Below are 17001 nucleotides of genomic sequence, written 5' to 3'. Positions count from 1 at the left end.
GCATTTCCCCCTTAAATCCGTCCTCAATTGTTGGAAAGGTTGAGTTATATCGGGCGAGGTTAGAGTGGGACTCGCGTAGGGTTGTGAGTGTCTGGTGTAGCATGGAAGTCGCCCACCCCTTACCCTTGATCTAGTGTTGCAATTCGAGGGTAAGTTCTAGCAACTCACTTCAATTGATTCGACAGCTTAATATCCTTCTAAAAGATAATCGCTCTGCCTAAATCGCAGTGCGATTGAATGTCCTGTGTGATTGAGGCTTGACGTCCAAGAGTCTACCCCAAAGATGTAAAGCGACGGCAAACTGTGAAACACAATAGTGTGTAGAAGCAGAAGAGTTAATTGGAATCAATGAGCGTATTGCAATATCCGAGTATTTCGAAAAGTGTCTGGTCCTTCAACGAAGCCCGGTTGCGTTCTGCAACGTCCAACCTACTGGCTCATCTGCAGTCGCCCACCTCTGCTTCGTCAACCAGGGACTTTGGTGGCCTAAACATGAGAAGAAAAAAACACGAATTTCCAGCTGAATTGGTTGTTCAGCTCTTTGATCTATCCTATCATATCGCAGAGCCCAGCTGCATGGCGTCGGAGCCTGCTTGCGGCTTTTGGCCATACATGGCAACTTAACCGCCAGCCTGATCGCGTATGGGTGAGACAAACCTCATGAATTTATCCTGTTTCTCCCACCCTTCTTTTTCTATCCTTCTCTTCTTCTATAATTCATTCTGCAAGTATCCTGTCGCTTGATTGTTGGTCTTTGTATGATTCGTAATGTCAGATACCTGTACTTACAACTGCTCCGCACATCCTACAGAGATCAGTGCATATGGCGACATTTCAGGCATAGGGGTACGACAAAATCTCTCATTTCAACCCCGAGGCATCCAACTAACAATCATCTCCTAGGTCACAACAGCTTTCTTCGCTACCGCGTGGATAGTTGTCCTGTTGCTCATCGGCTACTACTTCGTAGCCTACGACCCCGAACTCGACCCCTTTCGGAAAACGGGCAATAAAACGCTTTGCCAGTATCCAAATAACGTCGATTATGTCTTTCTTCATGTCGTTCGAAAGTTGCCCGGCCTCCGGAGCCTACAGAGGACAGACTGGCATCTGTACAGCCAATTAGAGTCCGCACTGAACAAGGTAGCAACCCCAGGTTTCCTAGTAGACATCCATGCTCACCGGTTCTAGTGTGTCATCATGTTTGCAGATATCCAGATCTTCACTGGCTTGGCAGTTATGATAAGCGGATATATCGCTCTAAGCTGCCGACTCCAGAGTTGTCACTGGCAGTTGGCCGTCTACCTTGTGTGGCTGGCTTCCTTGACGCACCTGGCTGCTCTATCTTTCCTTCGAAACCACTTCTCAAATCACCCTAACCAACTTATATGGCGTATCATTGCTATGTTCATCATGATGATGCTTTTGGAAGTGGCCGTTGGCCTGACCGGTTACTTCAGCTGGGACAAAGGCCCCAACAAAGTTTCAGACTTTGCCGTTTGCTATTTTGGCGAGAAGATGGACACCAACTCAGTGGCATTCGAATCCATGCTCAAGACACTTATCCTTCTCATATATTCGTTCTTCATACGCCTCGCAAAAATGTCAAAGCCTTTCGAGGGGGGCCTTCGAAGGGTTGCAGCTCGACTAACCGCCTCGGTGGGCGCCGAGCCCAGGGACGACCGATCTCCATTTCTTGAATCGATGCAGTACTTCGGCATTGCACTCTATAGTTTGCCGAGCATTCACATCAACCTAATCACGTCTTTCCTTGCAGAAGTAGGCCCTCCTCAACTCTGACAACTCCCCCGGTCCTAACCCTGTCATTTCGCAGGTCTACTGGTTGACCCTTTCTGCCATATGGGCTACAAGGCGATTTTCCAGAACAAGGCTACTCGGACCCAAACAGGAAGACGAGTGGACCTTTGGTCAGGTTCTGCCGGTGCTGCTGGCGGTGGCTCCCCTCGCAGCAATTCTCGAACATTTCTTACTTCGTCAATCATCGAACAACACCTCACGTCAGAGTTCCGATCAAATAGCCCTAACTCAGGCTCAGTCCGAGACGGTCGAAGCCGAAACCCAAGCCCGAGCTGAGGCCCGCGACGAAGGCCAGGAGGGTGCACATGCCGAAATCGACCATCAATATCTCCGCTCGATTGAGTATCGCGGAGTCCTCCTTCTGGCTATGGTGCCCTATATTGAAGTCGGAATCTTCTTCGTTGCTGACCTGTCACCCGGTATTACGGAGCCATTTCTAAGACTTGGGGTCGCGTTTTTCATTCTGAATCCAATGTTGCAATATTTCTGGATAAGCTGCACACGCTGCACCTCGCACATGAATTGGAGCAGCCTCATTAAGAAGACGAGCCTAGGAGCAGTTTTCAGCGCGTCCATGTCAATTTCGGTCAACGAGTTTCTCCAAGTCTCGACGAAAAGCAAAACCAACAGCAAAGACAGCATATACAGCTATTTCGTCTCTTTTATCATACTTCTAAGTGGCATTGTGTTCTCAGGAGCCGCTTTGGGGCATAATTGCATCCTAGCAGGTGAAATTAGGCCATTCTTCGTCCTATTTTGCATTATTCTTCCTGTTTCTCTGGTTGGCATGTATACTGCTCTTGGTTTCATAGGACCCACTAATCAAGGCCCCTTGGAGTTTTCATGCTGTCTCGGCGTCTGTCTTTTCGTGGAACTCGCTTGGTATGGCTCCGAGTTGTTCATGGATAAGGTTGAGATGGCCCCGAAACACGCCGTCTCCCTGAGATGCATACTACTGCTCTGCATCCTCGCTACTCTGGTGGTGGTAAAATTCACGACATCTATTGCGCCGAGCACTGTGGGGCTTGTTATTTCTATAATGGCATCGGTTGGCCTTTGGACTCTTGTTGGGACAATTTCTTCCTTTGTCGAAAGGAGGCGGACTATGACACCAACTACCTAAGGTGGACACGATCAAGGCATTCCATATCAGACAGACAGATCATTAATAAAATGTAGCTCATATCGAATCTCTTCACACTAACCTCAATTCTATATAGCAACAATCGAATTACCAAGCAAGTGCATTTTCCTCAGTGGATTCGACGCCTTTCGGCTTGTCAACCCCATGTTCGGCCCCGCCTAGTGGTCTAAGAAAACATTGGCACACTTCGCAAGTACCCTGCCTTTAATGCGCTGATGAACTATAGCATGAAAGGCTTATGATGATAAATATAAGATGTTTTATAGACTTTATAATATTATTTATTTAGCTTATATTTTTATTTATTTATTTTAGTCTAAGTTGCGTCTCAATAGCTCGGCAAATGATCTCGTTGCCAACTTATAGAATGTCTTTTTTTTTTCCTTGGTGTGGGTGCCCGCGTGCCTCCACCTCCAGATCCACTCCCCATCCGTGCATAAGAACCCAGCTGCAACTCTATTCACACATCTACAGTCCCTCAACCGTGACCTTTGAATTGATTCAAGATGGGCAGTATCTCAGTGCGCAAATGGATCCGCTGGGTCCCTGAGGAGGCCAGTGAGCCAACTTCCACTCTCGTCCTCACCTCTCCCGGGCGGCACTTTGTTGATCTGCGTATCTACCTGCCCGAAGGCCATCAAGGGCCCTGGACCGGTCAACAAGGTAAGCACCTCTCCCTCCGTTTGATATCACTCAATTAACTAGTTCCAGACCCTCTGCCCTTGTCCCGCCTGGAATGGGGCATCGCCGGCATCTCAATCTCGACCAAGCGCCCCGACTCAACCGGCAAGCTAGCATCCTACTCAGCCTTCCACCAGTGGATCTCATCCCGCACATTGACACCAGAGCTGTTCCCCGACGCGGGCTTCATGTACTCCCAGCCCGACAACCTTGTGCTCGAAAAGGGCTCCATGCTCAACCCTGACACGGGTGCCGACGGCGAGTATGAGGAGCTCTGGCACGACGTCGACCCCACTGCCGTCCCCGGGGAGGGCGGTGTGAGAGTTCTGGTGGTCCAGCTGCATGACGATGAGCACCGTACGAGGGGCTCGGTCGTGAGGCTGGGAAGGCACATGCAGGGTTTTGTGAGGGTTGGTGATGATGTTGCGCTGGAGAGGTGGGAGTGGGATGAGGGATGGAAGAGGACTGTGAAGATTGGTGAAATTGGGCTGCCTTGTGAGAAGATCTTGAAGGGGGAGAATCTGAGCGAAGGCGATGTTGTTGAAGTGGGAGGAAAGCCGTGGATGGTTGTCGAGGAGAGCGGGAAGCGCGATGCTACTTCCAAACTGTAATCGCTTCATAGATGAAGAAGATGGAATTCATCATTATACACTTAACGAGATGTTTATGGATAGTGGAGGGGGATGAGGGAGTTATTAAGCTGAGTATGTGAAGTGGTCAAGACTTCACAATACGACCAACGACTTGAATGGCCTGTGAAGAAGACTTCACAATCAGATTTGCAGCGCCCGTGGGTAGTAGAGAGGGCCTCTCGGGGGCTGTTCAGGTAAGCGAGCAAAGCCATATGACTCCAAGCCTGTAAGTTGACGGCCAGCCCGTGATCGATGAGCGATCGGACGCTGCCTTGGCTGGAATCCATCAATCAATTTCACCAACATGCTCTTAAGAAAGGCTCCATAGAAATTTGATGGGCCTTGGGAAGTTCAATCTTCGGGCTCAGTTAACCCATCAAGGGCCGGGCTGCAACTATAATAAAGAACAGATCTTCAACACATTATAACATCATGGCCCGATGTTAACACAGCCTTGGGAAGTTCTTGGGGCCAAAGAGGCCTTAAAGAGTCACCGGATAGCCAACGAACTAAACATATTCCAACACTCTCTTATCGAATCAACTTCACAGTCATGATCACACACGCAAACTTGTCATGAAAAAAGTGTCTTCTCAGTCCGGCCCGGACCGGATGTCATGTATTCCACTCCCATAGGAGCAAATATCCCACCAAGAGCTTGATCATCATCTCTCACACTCAGCCATTCATTCATGTACATTTGTGCGAACACCACTCGCACACACCTTTCCTCCCCCTTCCTCCCCTGATTCCTTTCATCGTCTTTTGATGTTTCATCTACGAAAAACAGTATTTCGCTTGTGGTCTAATCATCTACCCGCCTTGTAGCAGCAACTCAAACAGGTACCAAAGCTTTATCTTCTCCCTCTCTCTCGTTCTTTCTTCACCTTCCTCCTCCCCTTGGGTCATAAAACACAACTCGAACACACTAAACATGCTCTTGGGGGCTTTCCATATGTACCCTCCATGGATGCTTCTTGCTCAAAAAACAATAGTTGCAAGTGCCGCGTTTATAGCAGACTCTTGCGGAGTAAAAACGCCCGCCGATGGTTGATAGAAACTCAGGCCCAAAATAATAAAAAGTAAACACTGCAATCAACTCTTCTGAGAAAGACTTCGTGCTTCGGAAATAAAACGTGGCGTATGCGAACAGAGTATAACCGCATGAGTAAAAAAGTTCTGGAAGAAACGTGCCGTGCAGCTCAGACAGCCCAGCTGCCCCGTCGTTCTCGGACTCCCCACCCAACAGGATCCATGCTGTCGAGGTTGGGGTGCTGTCTGGCCCACTCCTTGATATAAGTTCGAAGAGCTCGCCATCGAGGGCATCTCTTGTCTCGGGGCGTGCCATCGTCGGCCTCGACCAGGTGTCCCTTGGCAAGCTGTTGGTCGTCATCTCTCTCGAGATCATCAATGCTCATAAGACTGATGTGGGACAGCTCCTCATCAAAGGCTCGTGCCATGGCGGGGTATCCTAGTGATAGATAGTTGTACACCTGAGTGACGAAGCCGTCGTCAAACTCCTGGGCAATCTTCTCCTCACGCTCGGCGTGGGCCTTTTCCTGCTGAAGCCGCTCGTCGATGCCGTGGAGCATGTGTAGGCCCTTGGGGTTGCCGGCCCGGGTGCGGTGCTCCTTGGTACCATTGGTACCATTGGTCTGGCCGTTGAATAGACCGTTAGCACCGTTGATAGCGGCGGGCTCGTCCGTAAAGCTTGGAGAGCTGATATGCGAGGCGTTGCCGGGAGTAGCCGGCGGCTTGGGGGTTGTGAGCATGGGTGGGGCATGCAGGTCTGCTGGCACCAAGTAGGCATCATTCGATTCGGATCTGAAGCAGTATCCTCGCCAGAGACCCTTCTCTCCCGAAAGATCCCGGTACTTCTCCTCGGCATGGCGCTCTGCGAATGGGTGGTCTGGCTCCAGCTTGGTCTGCTTGGGCGACGGACACCTCCGAAAGACGAGATCCTTGCCCAGCATGGGTGGAGATACAGCCTGGCGCCTCTTCTGGAACGGGGGAGCTGGAGATCTGTGACCGAAGCCTCCGAATGGGCGTCCAAAGCCTCGTCCCGAGTTGCGAAAGCCGCCGGTGTCTGGGGGGATCTGAGAAGCTTTGGCGTATGGCACATCAGATCTGCCGGACGGCGCCGAGGGGATGTAGGGCATCGGAGATTCACCAATGTGCCGGGATGGCGCAGGTGCCGGGGAGGCGGCCTTATTAGTCTGCTCGGCCGTCAGATAAGAATCTGTCTGGAGCAGTGGCATGTACGTCTCCCCAATGGGGCCTGGAGCGCCGGGCGATGACCTCTTCCTGCCGGCGGGGGGCGCGTGCTGGTTGTTTGACGTGATCCACATCGGATCCGGAGGGGCGGTCAGGTCCATCTTGTCGAGGTCGGCCGTGTCTGTCCGCATCGCCGTATCCTCACCTTGCTTGCGCGCCGTGTGGTCCTCGTGGGGCTCTTCGGCGAGCGTCGCCATCTCGCCCGGCTTGGTCTCGGGCTCGTCCAGCACCATGGGGTCATCATGCTTCTGCTCTTGAACCTGCTCGGCGTGCTCTTGCATGTGCTTCTGCCACCAAGACATGTTCGCATCCGACGACTGCCGCCGCACATTGTGGTGAGCTCCAATGGGTTGACCATGGTGGCCGTGATGAACGGGCGATGTACTTTCTGGGGAGTTGTCGCTACCAGAACTCTCACGGAAGTAGAAGTGGTCAACGTTGCCTTCACGTTGGTGGCTGTTGGGAAAGGCAGCGAGGGCAGCCTCCTGCATCTGGCGCTCAGCCTCCTTGGCGGCAAGCTCTAGCAAATACGACATGACATTCTCATCCTCCGACTCGCGGCGCCGGGCGCCGTTGGCAACGGGAGACTCCTCATCGTCACGGCCGTCACCTCGCCGTCTCCCACGGTGCTTTGTAGCGGTGTAGATGTTTCTGGTGTAAGGGGTGATGTCGGTCTTGTCGCTGGGTTTCGTGGCAGGACCGGTATCTCCGACCCGGCGACTTCTACGCGAGGTCTCGATCAACTGAGGAGCGAAGCGTCGCTTCGGGCGCAACTCCTGGGGAACGGGTGAGGGCTCTCGAGGTGAAGCCTCGGGGGTGGGCTCTGGGTTGGGGCCCATGGTGCAGGGCGGTGTCTTGGGCTGGTAGTGATCGTTATGGTTGTTCTTTTGGCTGCTCAAAACCTGCTTTTGCTTTCCCGTCTTGCTCCTGAACGTCTCAAAGGTAGTCTCAATGGGCTCGGGAGCAAACCGTCGCCTTGGTTTATCTGGCGCTGCCATGATGGAAGGAAGAAACGAAACGAGCGAAGGGGTCGGCGAGGGCGGGATGACTCGTGACTGGCTTCTCGAGGTTGGCCTGTGTGTGCGCTTCTGCGCGAACCTTGCCTTGGCTTGTGCTGTGCGTGCGGTAGGTGCTGTTTGTCGGAGGGGTAGACAAAAATAAGGAAGCGATGAGTGCACGCAGGGGAAAAGAACAACAAATAAGATGCAACTGGGCAATGAAGAGTGTAGATGTATGTGTGTCTAGTAGATGTAGAACCGACGATGTGATGAATGGTTCAGAATTGGCAAGCGACGACAATGACACAAGAAACGTTGGAAAAGCGATGAGAGCGGAGTGCGCGAACTTGGATTTTGGGCTTATTTAGTACTAAAGACGAGATACTCATGGGGGATAACAAGGCGGGCGGGGCGGACGCAACGCAACGCAACCAAGAGAGGGAGACAGGCGTGGACGGGATGGACGGACTGGGATGGACTGGGACTGGGGCAACAGGTACCAGAATAGTTCGTTTGCGGTAGTCCAGGTACTTGACGAACAGAACATCCATCCATCGCCCGGCGCCGGCGGTCACAAGTTCACATTTCAATCAAATCCACGGACAACGATTCGTACACAACGACACCCCCACCGACAATCCGGACTCCCTCCAGCGCTTGCTACGTGCTGTGCCCGCGGTGCTATGCCATGGATGCCAGGCCACAGTAGCGTCAGACTCTTCATACGAACTGAATTGGAGGCGGCCTAAAAAAGGTACCGCCACAGTCATCGCCTGCCCTCTACGCTACGCCATCCCAAGCCCGTTTTCTCAACTGTCCTTGTCCAGCTGCCCAGTTCTCTGATGTCGGATACGGCCGAGTCGCGGCCATATCACCCAGAGACAAGAAGAGGCCAGCCAGCCAGCTAGCCGGACACCTGTTCCCGACAGAGTAAAGCCCCTGGAACGCAAGGGTCCTTGTCATACCCTAGGAGGGGAGAGCTTAGGAGCTTAGGGATCTAGGGGACCCGGTGGCGACCATGATGATGTCCATGGCCCCATTGCCAGGGGACGGTTCAAGAATTTGGGGACACGGCATCGTCACTCATCTACGTATGGCATTGGATCGTCATCTGGCGGGAAAGTTGACGATGTGCGGGTTGCCGTGCTGTCCATGGGGTTTGGTGTTTTTTCCTGCACCTCCCACAAAACGCCCACGCCGAAACCGGTGACCTATCCATTCTGTCCAGGTCGTCACCGTCAGAGACATGAGGAATTGGTGGGGGTGTCTCTGAGCCCTGCCACCATGATGGTGGGGTTTCATTAACATGGGGAGATTGAGCCAAGGGGTATTGAGGCAGTGCGATCAAGTATATCCAGACGTCGCACTGTCCTGAGATCATTCCATCTTGGCGAAAATGAGCGTATGACTCAGGCCTCACAGTCGCAGAGCCTCATACTCGCACATGTCAGCTACCTCTTCACCAGAAAAATGAACGATTCCGTAAATCTCTGAGACTGAGCAACGTCAGCGACACAACCAAGCACGAGTCCTCGGCAGCCCATGTCCAACAATTCCAGTCGTCAGAGACGTTTAATGAAGCTTTCACGAGGTACGAGCCATTCGCCATTGACCATGTATGATACCGACATTCGAGCTGACGACAGGGCCGATGGTGTTGTTTTTTGCCTAAACACACGCACGCACACACACCTCTGTCTACGCCCGGCGCCGCGGCGAAACCAAGAGCCATCCATTACTCGGCCGGGCTGCCATGTGATGCCCTCTTCCCACCGGTGGGCGATGTCCGCGCTTTGATCTCTCCTGTTTGTGGCCCTGTAGGGGGAGGCCTGGCAGCAGCGCCGCAAGGCCTCACTCCAAGGGCCCCCAAGGCCTCACTTCCAGGAATACAGGACACTATCAGTCTTGGACCTTCCCCTAAGAGCACACACGAGCACACATACTCGAAACGAGCAGCAACCAGCCGGACTCCTCTGAGGTGCAGCAGGAAGCTCGCCACATGCGTCCGCGTCCGCCCCCGGCCCCCGAAGCCGTGTCGCCCGGTGCGGCTACGAGCCTAACAAGGACCCGCTGCTAGGGTGTTTCCGCCGTGATGTTCCTGCAGTTGCGCGCCTTCACCGACACTTTTCTTTAGCCTAGAGGTAACGGAGTTACGGTACACAAGAAATCATGAAACTTTACGAGTGAAAAAAAGAAAGGAAAAATAAAAGGGGAGACTTTTGAGCGGGAGACTGCCCGATGCGCTACCAAGCTACGGGTAGGCCGTGGAAGGGCCTAATGCGGCTGCGGCTCTACAGCAATGTGACCCTGTAGTAGGGCCGGCACATCGTCACCACTGTGGCGAAACGTGAGGCTATCCAAGAATAATCACGGGCAGCAGATGCGAGCTTTTGAGGCTGCACGGCATGTGCTGTGCTGCTACCCTCCCACGCGGGTCATGAAATTATAGATCAGACACCAGAATGGTAGATAGCCTCGAATACTTGATTGCTGGGACGTTGATGAACTATGAGTCCATATAGAAGTGAAGAAATGGCTGCAAAAGAGGTAGTGCAAGAAAAGGTGATACGATAGAAGTCTTCTATGCATGATTTATCACATAGTATTATACTTTTCCAACGTATCCTTCAAGCAACATATACCGGTCCTTCTGTACGAGTACTGTCGTCTTATTTTTTCCTCCAACCCACGTCCTACCCATGGCTATCTCTGCGGCGTCAGGTTCCATCCAATACTTCACACCCTCTCGGGAAGCACGTAATCAAGAGCCTCAAGGGTCCCTTTATCTCTTTTTTTCTTGCTGCCCTGCGATCTGCTGTTGTTGATAGAGATGCGCATCCTGTATGACCACCGTTGGGAGCGTCGTGGGTTACACAAGGCGCACCCGCGTCAATCCCTGAGGAGGATGGAACTCTACATGGGATACAACGACGAGACGACATGTCTACTATCGACTCTTGCGAGTTGCCTTTTGAGCACACCGACTCACGTAGATAGGCAACTCGCTCGTTTTACAACATGCCGTCCTTTACAGCTTGTATTCCTACAAGCAGTCAACCTCCAAACCATGGACAAATCCTCTAGGAATCAGTATCTCCAAGGTCAATCAACCATTATGCATTACCCCCCACGCAATGCATCCCATCTTTACATATCCCATCCACACATCTCTCATGTCGTCACACCCACATACACGCAGCCAGCCAGCATCTACCGGCGGGCGGCTCCCCGAGAGGTAGAGAATGCGACAACGAGAAAACATCTGAGCACAACCCGGCGAGGAGACGGAGCCAATGGCAGTGACTCTCCCGCAACCACAGTCGAACCGTTGCATTCAGCCACTTTTCTCCCCCTCTCCAGGAGGTGGGACCTGCTTCTCGCAAACAAACAAGTCGTTATCGTCGTTCCCAACCACCTGCCGCCTACAACGGGACCTTGTTTCTCGCGGAGTTTCATGTCCACAACATCCATCCCTTGCCTTGTTCTAAACCCCCCACACTCACCGCATCTGCCATGTCCCAGCCCCAGATGCATCCTCTCCCCCTTGTCTCACTCACCATCCCATCCAGAAAGCTGCCGTTTGCCGTACTCCGCTGAGAACACGACCAAAAGGCCTGCATCGTTCTAGCTGCCGAGTAAATCCCCCGGAATGATACCCTACTTTTCTTTTCGAGGCCATCAAAGCAACGAGACCCCCCTCCCCCTTGCAGACCCCCCTCCTCCATCATCAATATCTGACTACACATCCGCCTTTTTTCTCACCCATCACGATATAGCCAAGATACGCTTACCTGTCAAACCCCGGTGCACGGCTCTATATCTTAGCCCATCGCCATCCTCAACTCTCCTGACATTTTCTAAGCCCCGTACCGTCCTCCTTGTCAGCATCTCCCGTCGCTTGTCGAATCGGTGAAGCGCTCACAAACCCGTGGCCGGCTGTGGCCCCCTCAGGTGATGGCCGCGTCTTCCAACCCTTGACTTGTTACTATGTACTCTCACCTTCTTTTTCTACCTCACATTATTGAAAGCTTACTCTGATATCCCTGCGCTTCAAAGAGGATACACGTGGGTCATTCTCCATGCGAGCCTGCTTTTCCCAGCACCGGAAGAAATCCAACCCCCCCTGGCCGGGATATAAGCGCGATGCTCAAGCGAAAACATTACATGTCCAGATGGTGGTGCTACTTTTCACACACCGCTCCTGAACCTCGCTGAAACCTTATTGTGCCCATTGCTCTGATTTTCTGGGGTTGCAATCTCCCCCTCCTGCCGGCATGTCTTGAGTCGAGCTGGGCTCTAGAACCATCAGTTTTCCTTTGTTGCTGCAAAGAACGAGATCCAGCCCCAGATGGTCTCGCCGTGACATTCTACCACAGCAACGGCCATAGGCCAAGAGTCTTTGTGTAACCCAGATGCCATCTCAATGTTTCACATGTCGAATCTCTTCTCTCTCTCCCCAGCTGAGAACAATCTCAACTTGGCACCACCTTCCCCTCCCCATCATCCCGCTCGTCCTCAATGATCGCCGTGCACGGCACTCCACAAGCCATGTGTTTCCCGGTGTGGCGCCCGCGGCAGCCGGACTGAACTCTAACCCCCCCTTCAAGCAGCCACGGACAAGGACAATACCAACGCCCATCGTCTTGGCTGACGGGCGGGTTCGGTGCCCCTCCTCATCCCGACGGCCGATCGGAGCTGGAAAATCCCCCTCCATCAGACCTTCTGGAATGCATGTCTCTCATCCCCAGCCAACCGTCTTCTCCCAAGCTGCAGATCGCGGGCGCGGAGAGCCAAGGGTCCGTCTCACGGGAGAAAACACACGACGCCAGTCCGTCCCCTCTCAACGAGTCGAGATCTACGCTGGTGAAAAGGCACGAGTCGAGAACTAGCCCCGTGAATCTTCTCAGCGTAGTCGTACTGCAGGGTCCTGACACGGCGTCGGGCTTGTAACTCTATCGCGAGCGTGTTACTGTACTTTTCTACGCCGTCACCATGAGTAGCTCCCCGCTTGACTTTTGGAAGCCATCGTTGGATGCGGGTGGCCGATGGTTGGCCGATGGCGGAATAACGGCAACATCGTGAGGATCTCGTAGACATCCCTTCCACATGCTTCGCTTGACCCGAGTGCAGTATTTTGGATCTTCATCTCATCTGGCGTCAACATTAGCGTCGAGATTGAAAGTAAACGGCCGGTGACTGCCGTGACCAAGATTTTGGATCGAGATGACGATATCTGACCGAGCAAACATACGATGTTCTAGATCAAGTGACGGGACCGGAATATATGCATGCAAAGCTCATTTCTTGGCAAATGTCTTTTGTATGTCAAGAAGAGGCACAGTTCCAGGCCATTTAGCCACAGTCGAATCTTTCCCTAGACGTCGTGGCTATGTCAATACATCACTTGAGCAGAGTGGCAGAACATACCAAGGATCGCCAGACTGGCCATAGATAGAACATCCAGTACGACTGAGTAATATCGTCCAGTCAGCGCCGCTATCGGAGTTTTTTCTAAAGGCTGCCCGTTGCAGAGTGCAACCTTATTCCATGGCTTGCTTCAGAACACGAGGCGTGCTACACAGGATGTCCTCGAGTTTTCAGGTGCGACGATGAAGGTTACCTCGTGTACACCTCATGCGCCATTTACTCGAGCTTTACATGTAGATAGGAGAGTTTACAAAAAGATATGTGTTGGCTTGTCAACGTTCCAACTATTGTGTGTTGCTCGCTACGCTCACCTACAGACTCTCTGACATTTGTTAACCACATCACAACACGAAAAGACCATCTCCGGTTCTCCCAGGTCATGGCCAGTCGATCATGTCTACAATCAACGAGACCGAGATACGACGCCGTGTTCCCCAGATTCTGGGCCTGACCGACGCTTCTCAAGGGCCCAAGATCCTCATGCTCCAGCCACCCTACACCCTCGACGGCAGCTAAGTGTGACTACAACAACTTCAACTTCTCCAAACCTCGACAAGACCTTATTGTCTAGGAAAATGTACTTCTAGCTGTAGCAAGACTTCAGGTCAAGTAATACAAGCTTTGAGTAAAGCATCTGGAAGCAACTAGCAGCTTGGCGAGGTGCTCAATCCGTGTGGGCGGAAACAGTGTTGGTTTACAAAGCCAAGTTCTACATAGTTACCTCGAAGCAAGATCAACACCACCCATGACGACCAAAGGGAGCTGAGTAACTCGTCTTCTCTGCTTATGTAGCTCTCCAACCAATTCTCAATGCTGATCAATCCGAGTTTCTCCCCAAAAGCAATTGGTAATCAGCCCTCTCAAATCATCCCTTTCGGTCGTCATAACTATCCCCCAATCCCCCCTCGGTCATCATAACCATGCAGTGATTCCAACTCGGTCGTCATAATCGTCTCTCCCTCGCTGCCCGGTCGTCATTTTAATCTCTCCCCTTCCCATGTTCAACCAACAACTTTACTAAGCGCTCAGCCCAACGGTCGTCATAATCGAGTTGTGAGGCGTTTCGTTAACTATTGTGTTTGTCAGCCCCGTCTCCTCACTAACCCGAACGAGGCAATTCCATCCACACCTCGCGAGGGAAAGCCAAGGAATCATTGCTGGGAGGCTTTGTTCCTGGGGATATGGCTTGGGCATTGACCAAGATGCCGCTGAGGCGGGGAGAGTTGCGGGATGGGTACAAAGGATGGACGAGTCTCCCTCTTTCGGTGCTTTGGACTGCTGCAAGCTTCGTTCTCAGACAGGCATAGCCTTGAATAGACAATCTCAACACTATACTCTATACTCTGTTCTGTGAGAGACCATGGCTTCAGACGAAGAGAGCATCAACGGTCAACATGAGCCTGCCGTTGACGTCGAGAAACTCGGCCGTCAACGACCAGAGGTGTTCAAGTCAATCTGGGCTGAGCTAGGTTTTGGCATCTCAGTTTTCTGTTCCATGCTATTAGCTGTAAGTACAACCTGAACCCTTCAGGGCTTCCATCAGACTCTAACTAGATACCAGGAATTCTTCGTCAGCGGCTTCCATGTCATCCTTCCTCCCCTGGCCAAAGAGCTCGACATCCCTCAGGCCTCCCAGACATGGCCTTCGAGCGTTTTCTCTCTCGTCACAGGAGCAATGCTCCTCCCCATGGGCCGGCTCGGTGATATGCACGGCGGATATCTCGTCTTTAACGGCGGACTGCTTTGGTTCTTCATCTGGGCTCTCGTTGCGGGCTTCAGCAAGAACTACATCATGCTCATCTTCTGCCGTGCCTTGCAGGGCCTCGGTCCAGCTGCATACCTGCCAGGCGGCGTCATGCTGATGGGCAAGATCTATCGTCCCGGCCCACGCAAGAACCTCATCTTCGCACTCTATGGAGCGTTCGCGCCACTTGGCTTCTTCCTCGGCATCCTAATCGGAGGGCTTTCCGCCGAGTTCCTGACCTGGCGGTGGTACTTTTGGATCGGCACCATCATCTTTGCTGTCGTCACTGTCATCTCGCTGCTCGCCGTGCCCTTTGACTACAACCGAAAGCGGGCCGACATATCAATGGACTGGTGGGGAGTCACCACAATTGTACCGGGGCTGCTTCTAATTGTTTATGCCCTCACGGATAGCTCGCACGCCCGGAATGGCTGGGCTACTCCGCATATCATCGTGACCTTGGTTCTCGGCATCATCCTCCTGGTCGTGGCATGGTACGTTGAGACGCACAAGGCCAGGCATCCTCTCCTGCCGGCTGACCTCTTCGCACCAAAGTGCATGAAGCGCCTGACTGCAGCATTGTTCATGAGTTTCGGCACCTTCGGGATCTTCCTGTTCTACTCCAGCTTTTACATAGAGCTGGTGCTCCACAAGTCGCCGCTTACGACAGCCATCTGGTACATCCCTCTGTTCGCCGGTGGGTTACTCATCGGCACCGTCGGCGGATTCACTCTGCATTTCCTTCCTGGCAGACTTCTGCTGTTCATCTCGTGTCTGGCCAATGCAACGAGTATGCTGCTATTCGCTCTTATGCCAGAGAACCCAAACTATTGGGCATGGGTGTTTCCGTCCATGGTGTGCTGTACCATGGGCATTGATATAACCTTTACAGTCAGCAATATCTTTCTGACAACAAATATGCCAAGTCACAGGCAAGGATTGGCCGGGGCATTCATCAACAGTATCCTCTTCCTAGGCATCAGCTTCTTCCTCGGCATTGCGGACATTGCTGTGGGACAGACGGCTCACCTTGGGCTCAGACAGAGTTACAAGGTGGCCTTCTGGATGGCATTCGGCGTGGCATCAGTTCCCCTGCTGTTCCTCCCATTCCTCAAGATTGGATCCGCAAAGAGCGACCTCACGTTGGAGGAGCGACAGAAGCTTGAGCAATCGAGGGGAGATGAACGCCAGGCGGAAGAGTCGGAGACTGAGGTGGAGCCTGAGTGGGAGCATGAGCTCAAGATGTTTGAAGCAACAGAATTTCGGCAGTTCAAGAATGGGTCGGTAGATGGACTGGGCAGGGATTTTAATGACGGGGACGGTAATAAGGACGATGCTAAGGCTGGGAACAGATACCCTGAATGGATCTGACACTTGGGTGTAACGGGGCCCTGTCAATAGTTGCCAGGCAAAATCGATATGTAGTCTGAGGCTGAATAAGAGAAGAATATCGGAAGAAGGGTCCAGTCAAGGATGTGCAGCAAATAGACAAGATCCTGATATCGATGAGGCTGGTCAATAATACCGGGAGAAGCACCATGTTCCTTGCCATGGAAGCTTCAAGTGTTTCTACAAGGATGACGGTAGAAACAAACCCGGCGTCCCGGATGTTGGAGAGGTAAAAGCCGGATGCGGCGTGCGTAGGGACAGCCCTGCCACGGCTACACCAAAAGGCCATCCGCCGAGGCCAAAGCAAAAGGCAAAAGGGGCGGTTTTGGTTTAGAGGTCTGGCACATTAAAGTTGCGACGAAAGGGACCGCAATGCCCCTGCATGAAATTATGTACAGCCCCCTTGTCTCGAGCAAGGGTTGTTGCGGGATGGGCATGGGAAACGTGGTCTTGAGGCTGCCGCCACTTGAGATTTGTGCAACAGTGGCTGGCAAATGAGGCGAGCAGGAGTCGAGAGTTGATTCAAGCTGTTGCGCGTTGCCCAGAGGTGGCTGCGAACCAGGGCTTGACCGTTGGGTGTTTATGGAGACTTGATCATGGCGCCCTTGTCAACGGTCAATGTCAGACAGAGACGCTTGGATCCAGCGTTTTCAACTCCAGCAAGTCATGGTCCATCGCAGTCGTTGCCAAGTTGGATTGCAGGCTGTGGCTCGGCTGACAGAAGCCGCTCAAGCTCACCAAAGACGGGCTGTGCCTTGTCTTGCATCACCAAGGGCCAATCCCAGCTGTCGCACAGAGCGCAAGACCTTGCCGGATGCAGATCTCGAGCGTCATCGTTGTGTGTTGGACTGTACCGGAAGACGGAGTAGCTCCGGCTTTTGTCGTGGAGAAAGC

General features: G+C 52.7%; 4 protein-coding genes across 4 annotated transcripts; 3 read left to right on the top strand and 1 right to left on the bottom strand.

The window, feature by feature from the left end:
- Window positions 1-768: 768 nt before the first annotated feature.
- NECHADRAFT_84111 (uncharacterized protein) lies at window positions 769-2941 on the top strand (the record flags this gene model as incomplete). Its single annotated transcript, XM_003048508.1, has 4 exons — window positions 769-846; window positions 904-1143; window positions 1192-1779; window positions 1835-2941. The coding sequence occupies 4 exons, from the start codon at window positions 769-771 to the stop codon at window positions 2939-2941; spliced, it is 2013 nt and encodes a 670-aa protein (XP_003048554.1).
- A 527-nt stretch (window positions 2942-3468) lies between these two features.
- NECHADRAFT_47547 (uncharacterized protein) lies at window positions 3469-4254 on the top strand (the record flags this gene model as incomplete). Its single annotated transcript, XM_003048507.1, has 2 exons — window positions 3469-3616; window positions 3674-4254. The coding sequence occupies 2 exons, from the start codon at window positions 3469-3471 to the stop codon at window positions 4252-4254; spliced, it is 729 nt and encodes a 242-aa protein (XP_003048553.1).
- A 610-nt stretch (window positions 4255-4864) lies between these two features.
- Window positions 4865-7547, bottom strand: NECHADRAFT_63110 (uncharacterized protein; the record flags this gene model as incomplete). Its single annotated transcript, XM_003048316.1, has 2 exons — window positions 4865-7403; window positions 7452-7547. The coding sequence occupies 2 exons, from the start codon at window positions 7545-7547 to the stop codon at window positions 5478-5480; spliced, it is 2022 nt and encodes a 673-aa protein (XP_003048362.1). The 3' UTR covers window positions 4865-5477.
- Window positions 7548-14334: 6787 nt separating this feature from the next.
- On the top strand, window positions 14335-16006 carry NECHADRAFT_95788 (uncharacterized protein; the record flags this gene model as incomplete). Its single annotated transcript, XM_003048506.1, has 3 exons — window positions 14335-14481; window positions 14536-15917; window positions 15955-16006. 3 exons carry the CDS (start codon window positions 14335-14337, stop codon window positions 16004-16006), a joined length of 1581 nt encoding a protein of 526 aa, XP_003048552.1.
- Window positions 16007-17001: the final 995 nt, after the last annotated feature.

The sequence above is a fragment of the Fusarium vanettenii genome (assembly GCF_000151355.1).
Source record: "Fusarium vanettenii 77-13-4 chromosome 8 genomic scaffold NECHAsca_11_chr8_3_0, whole genome shotgun sequence".
Lineage (NCBI taxonomy): Eukaryota > Fungi > Ascomycota > Sordariomycetes > Hypocreales > Nectriaceae > Fusarium > Fusarium vanettenii.
This window is presented reverse-complemented; position numbering and strand designations above follow the sequence as displayed.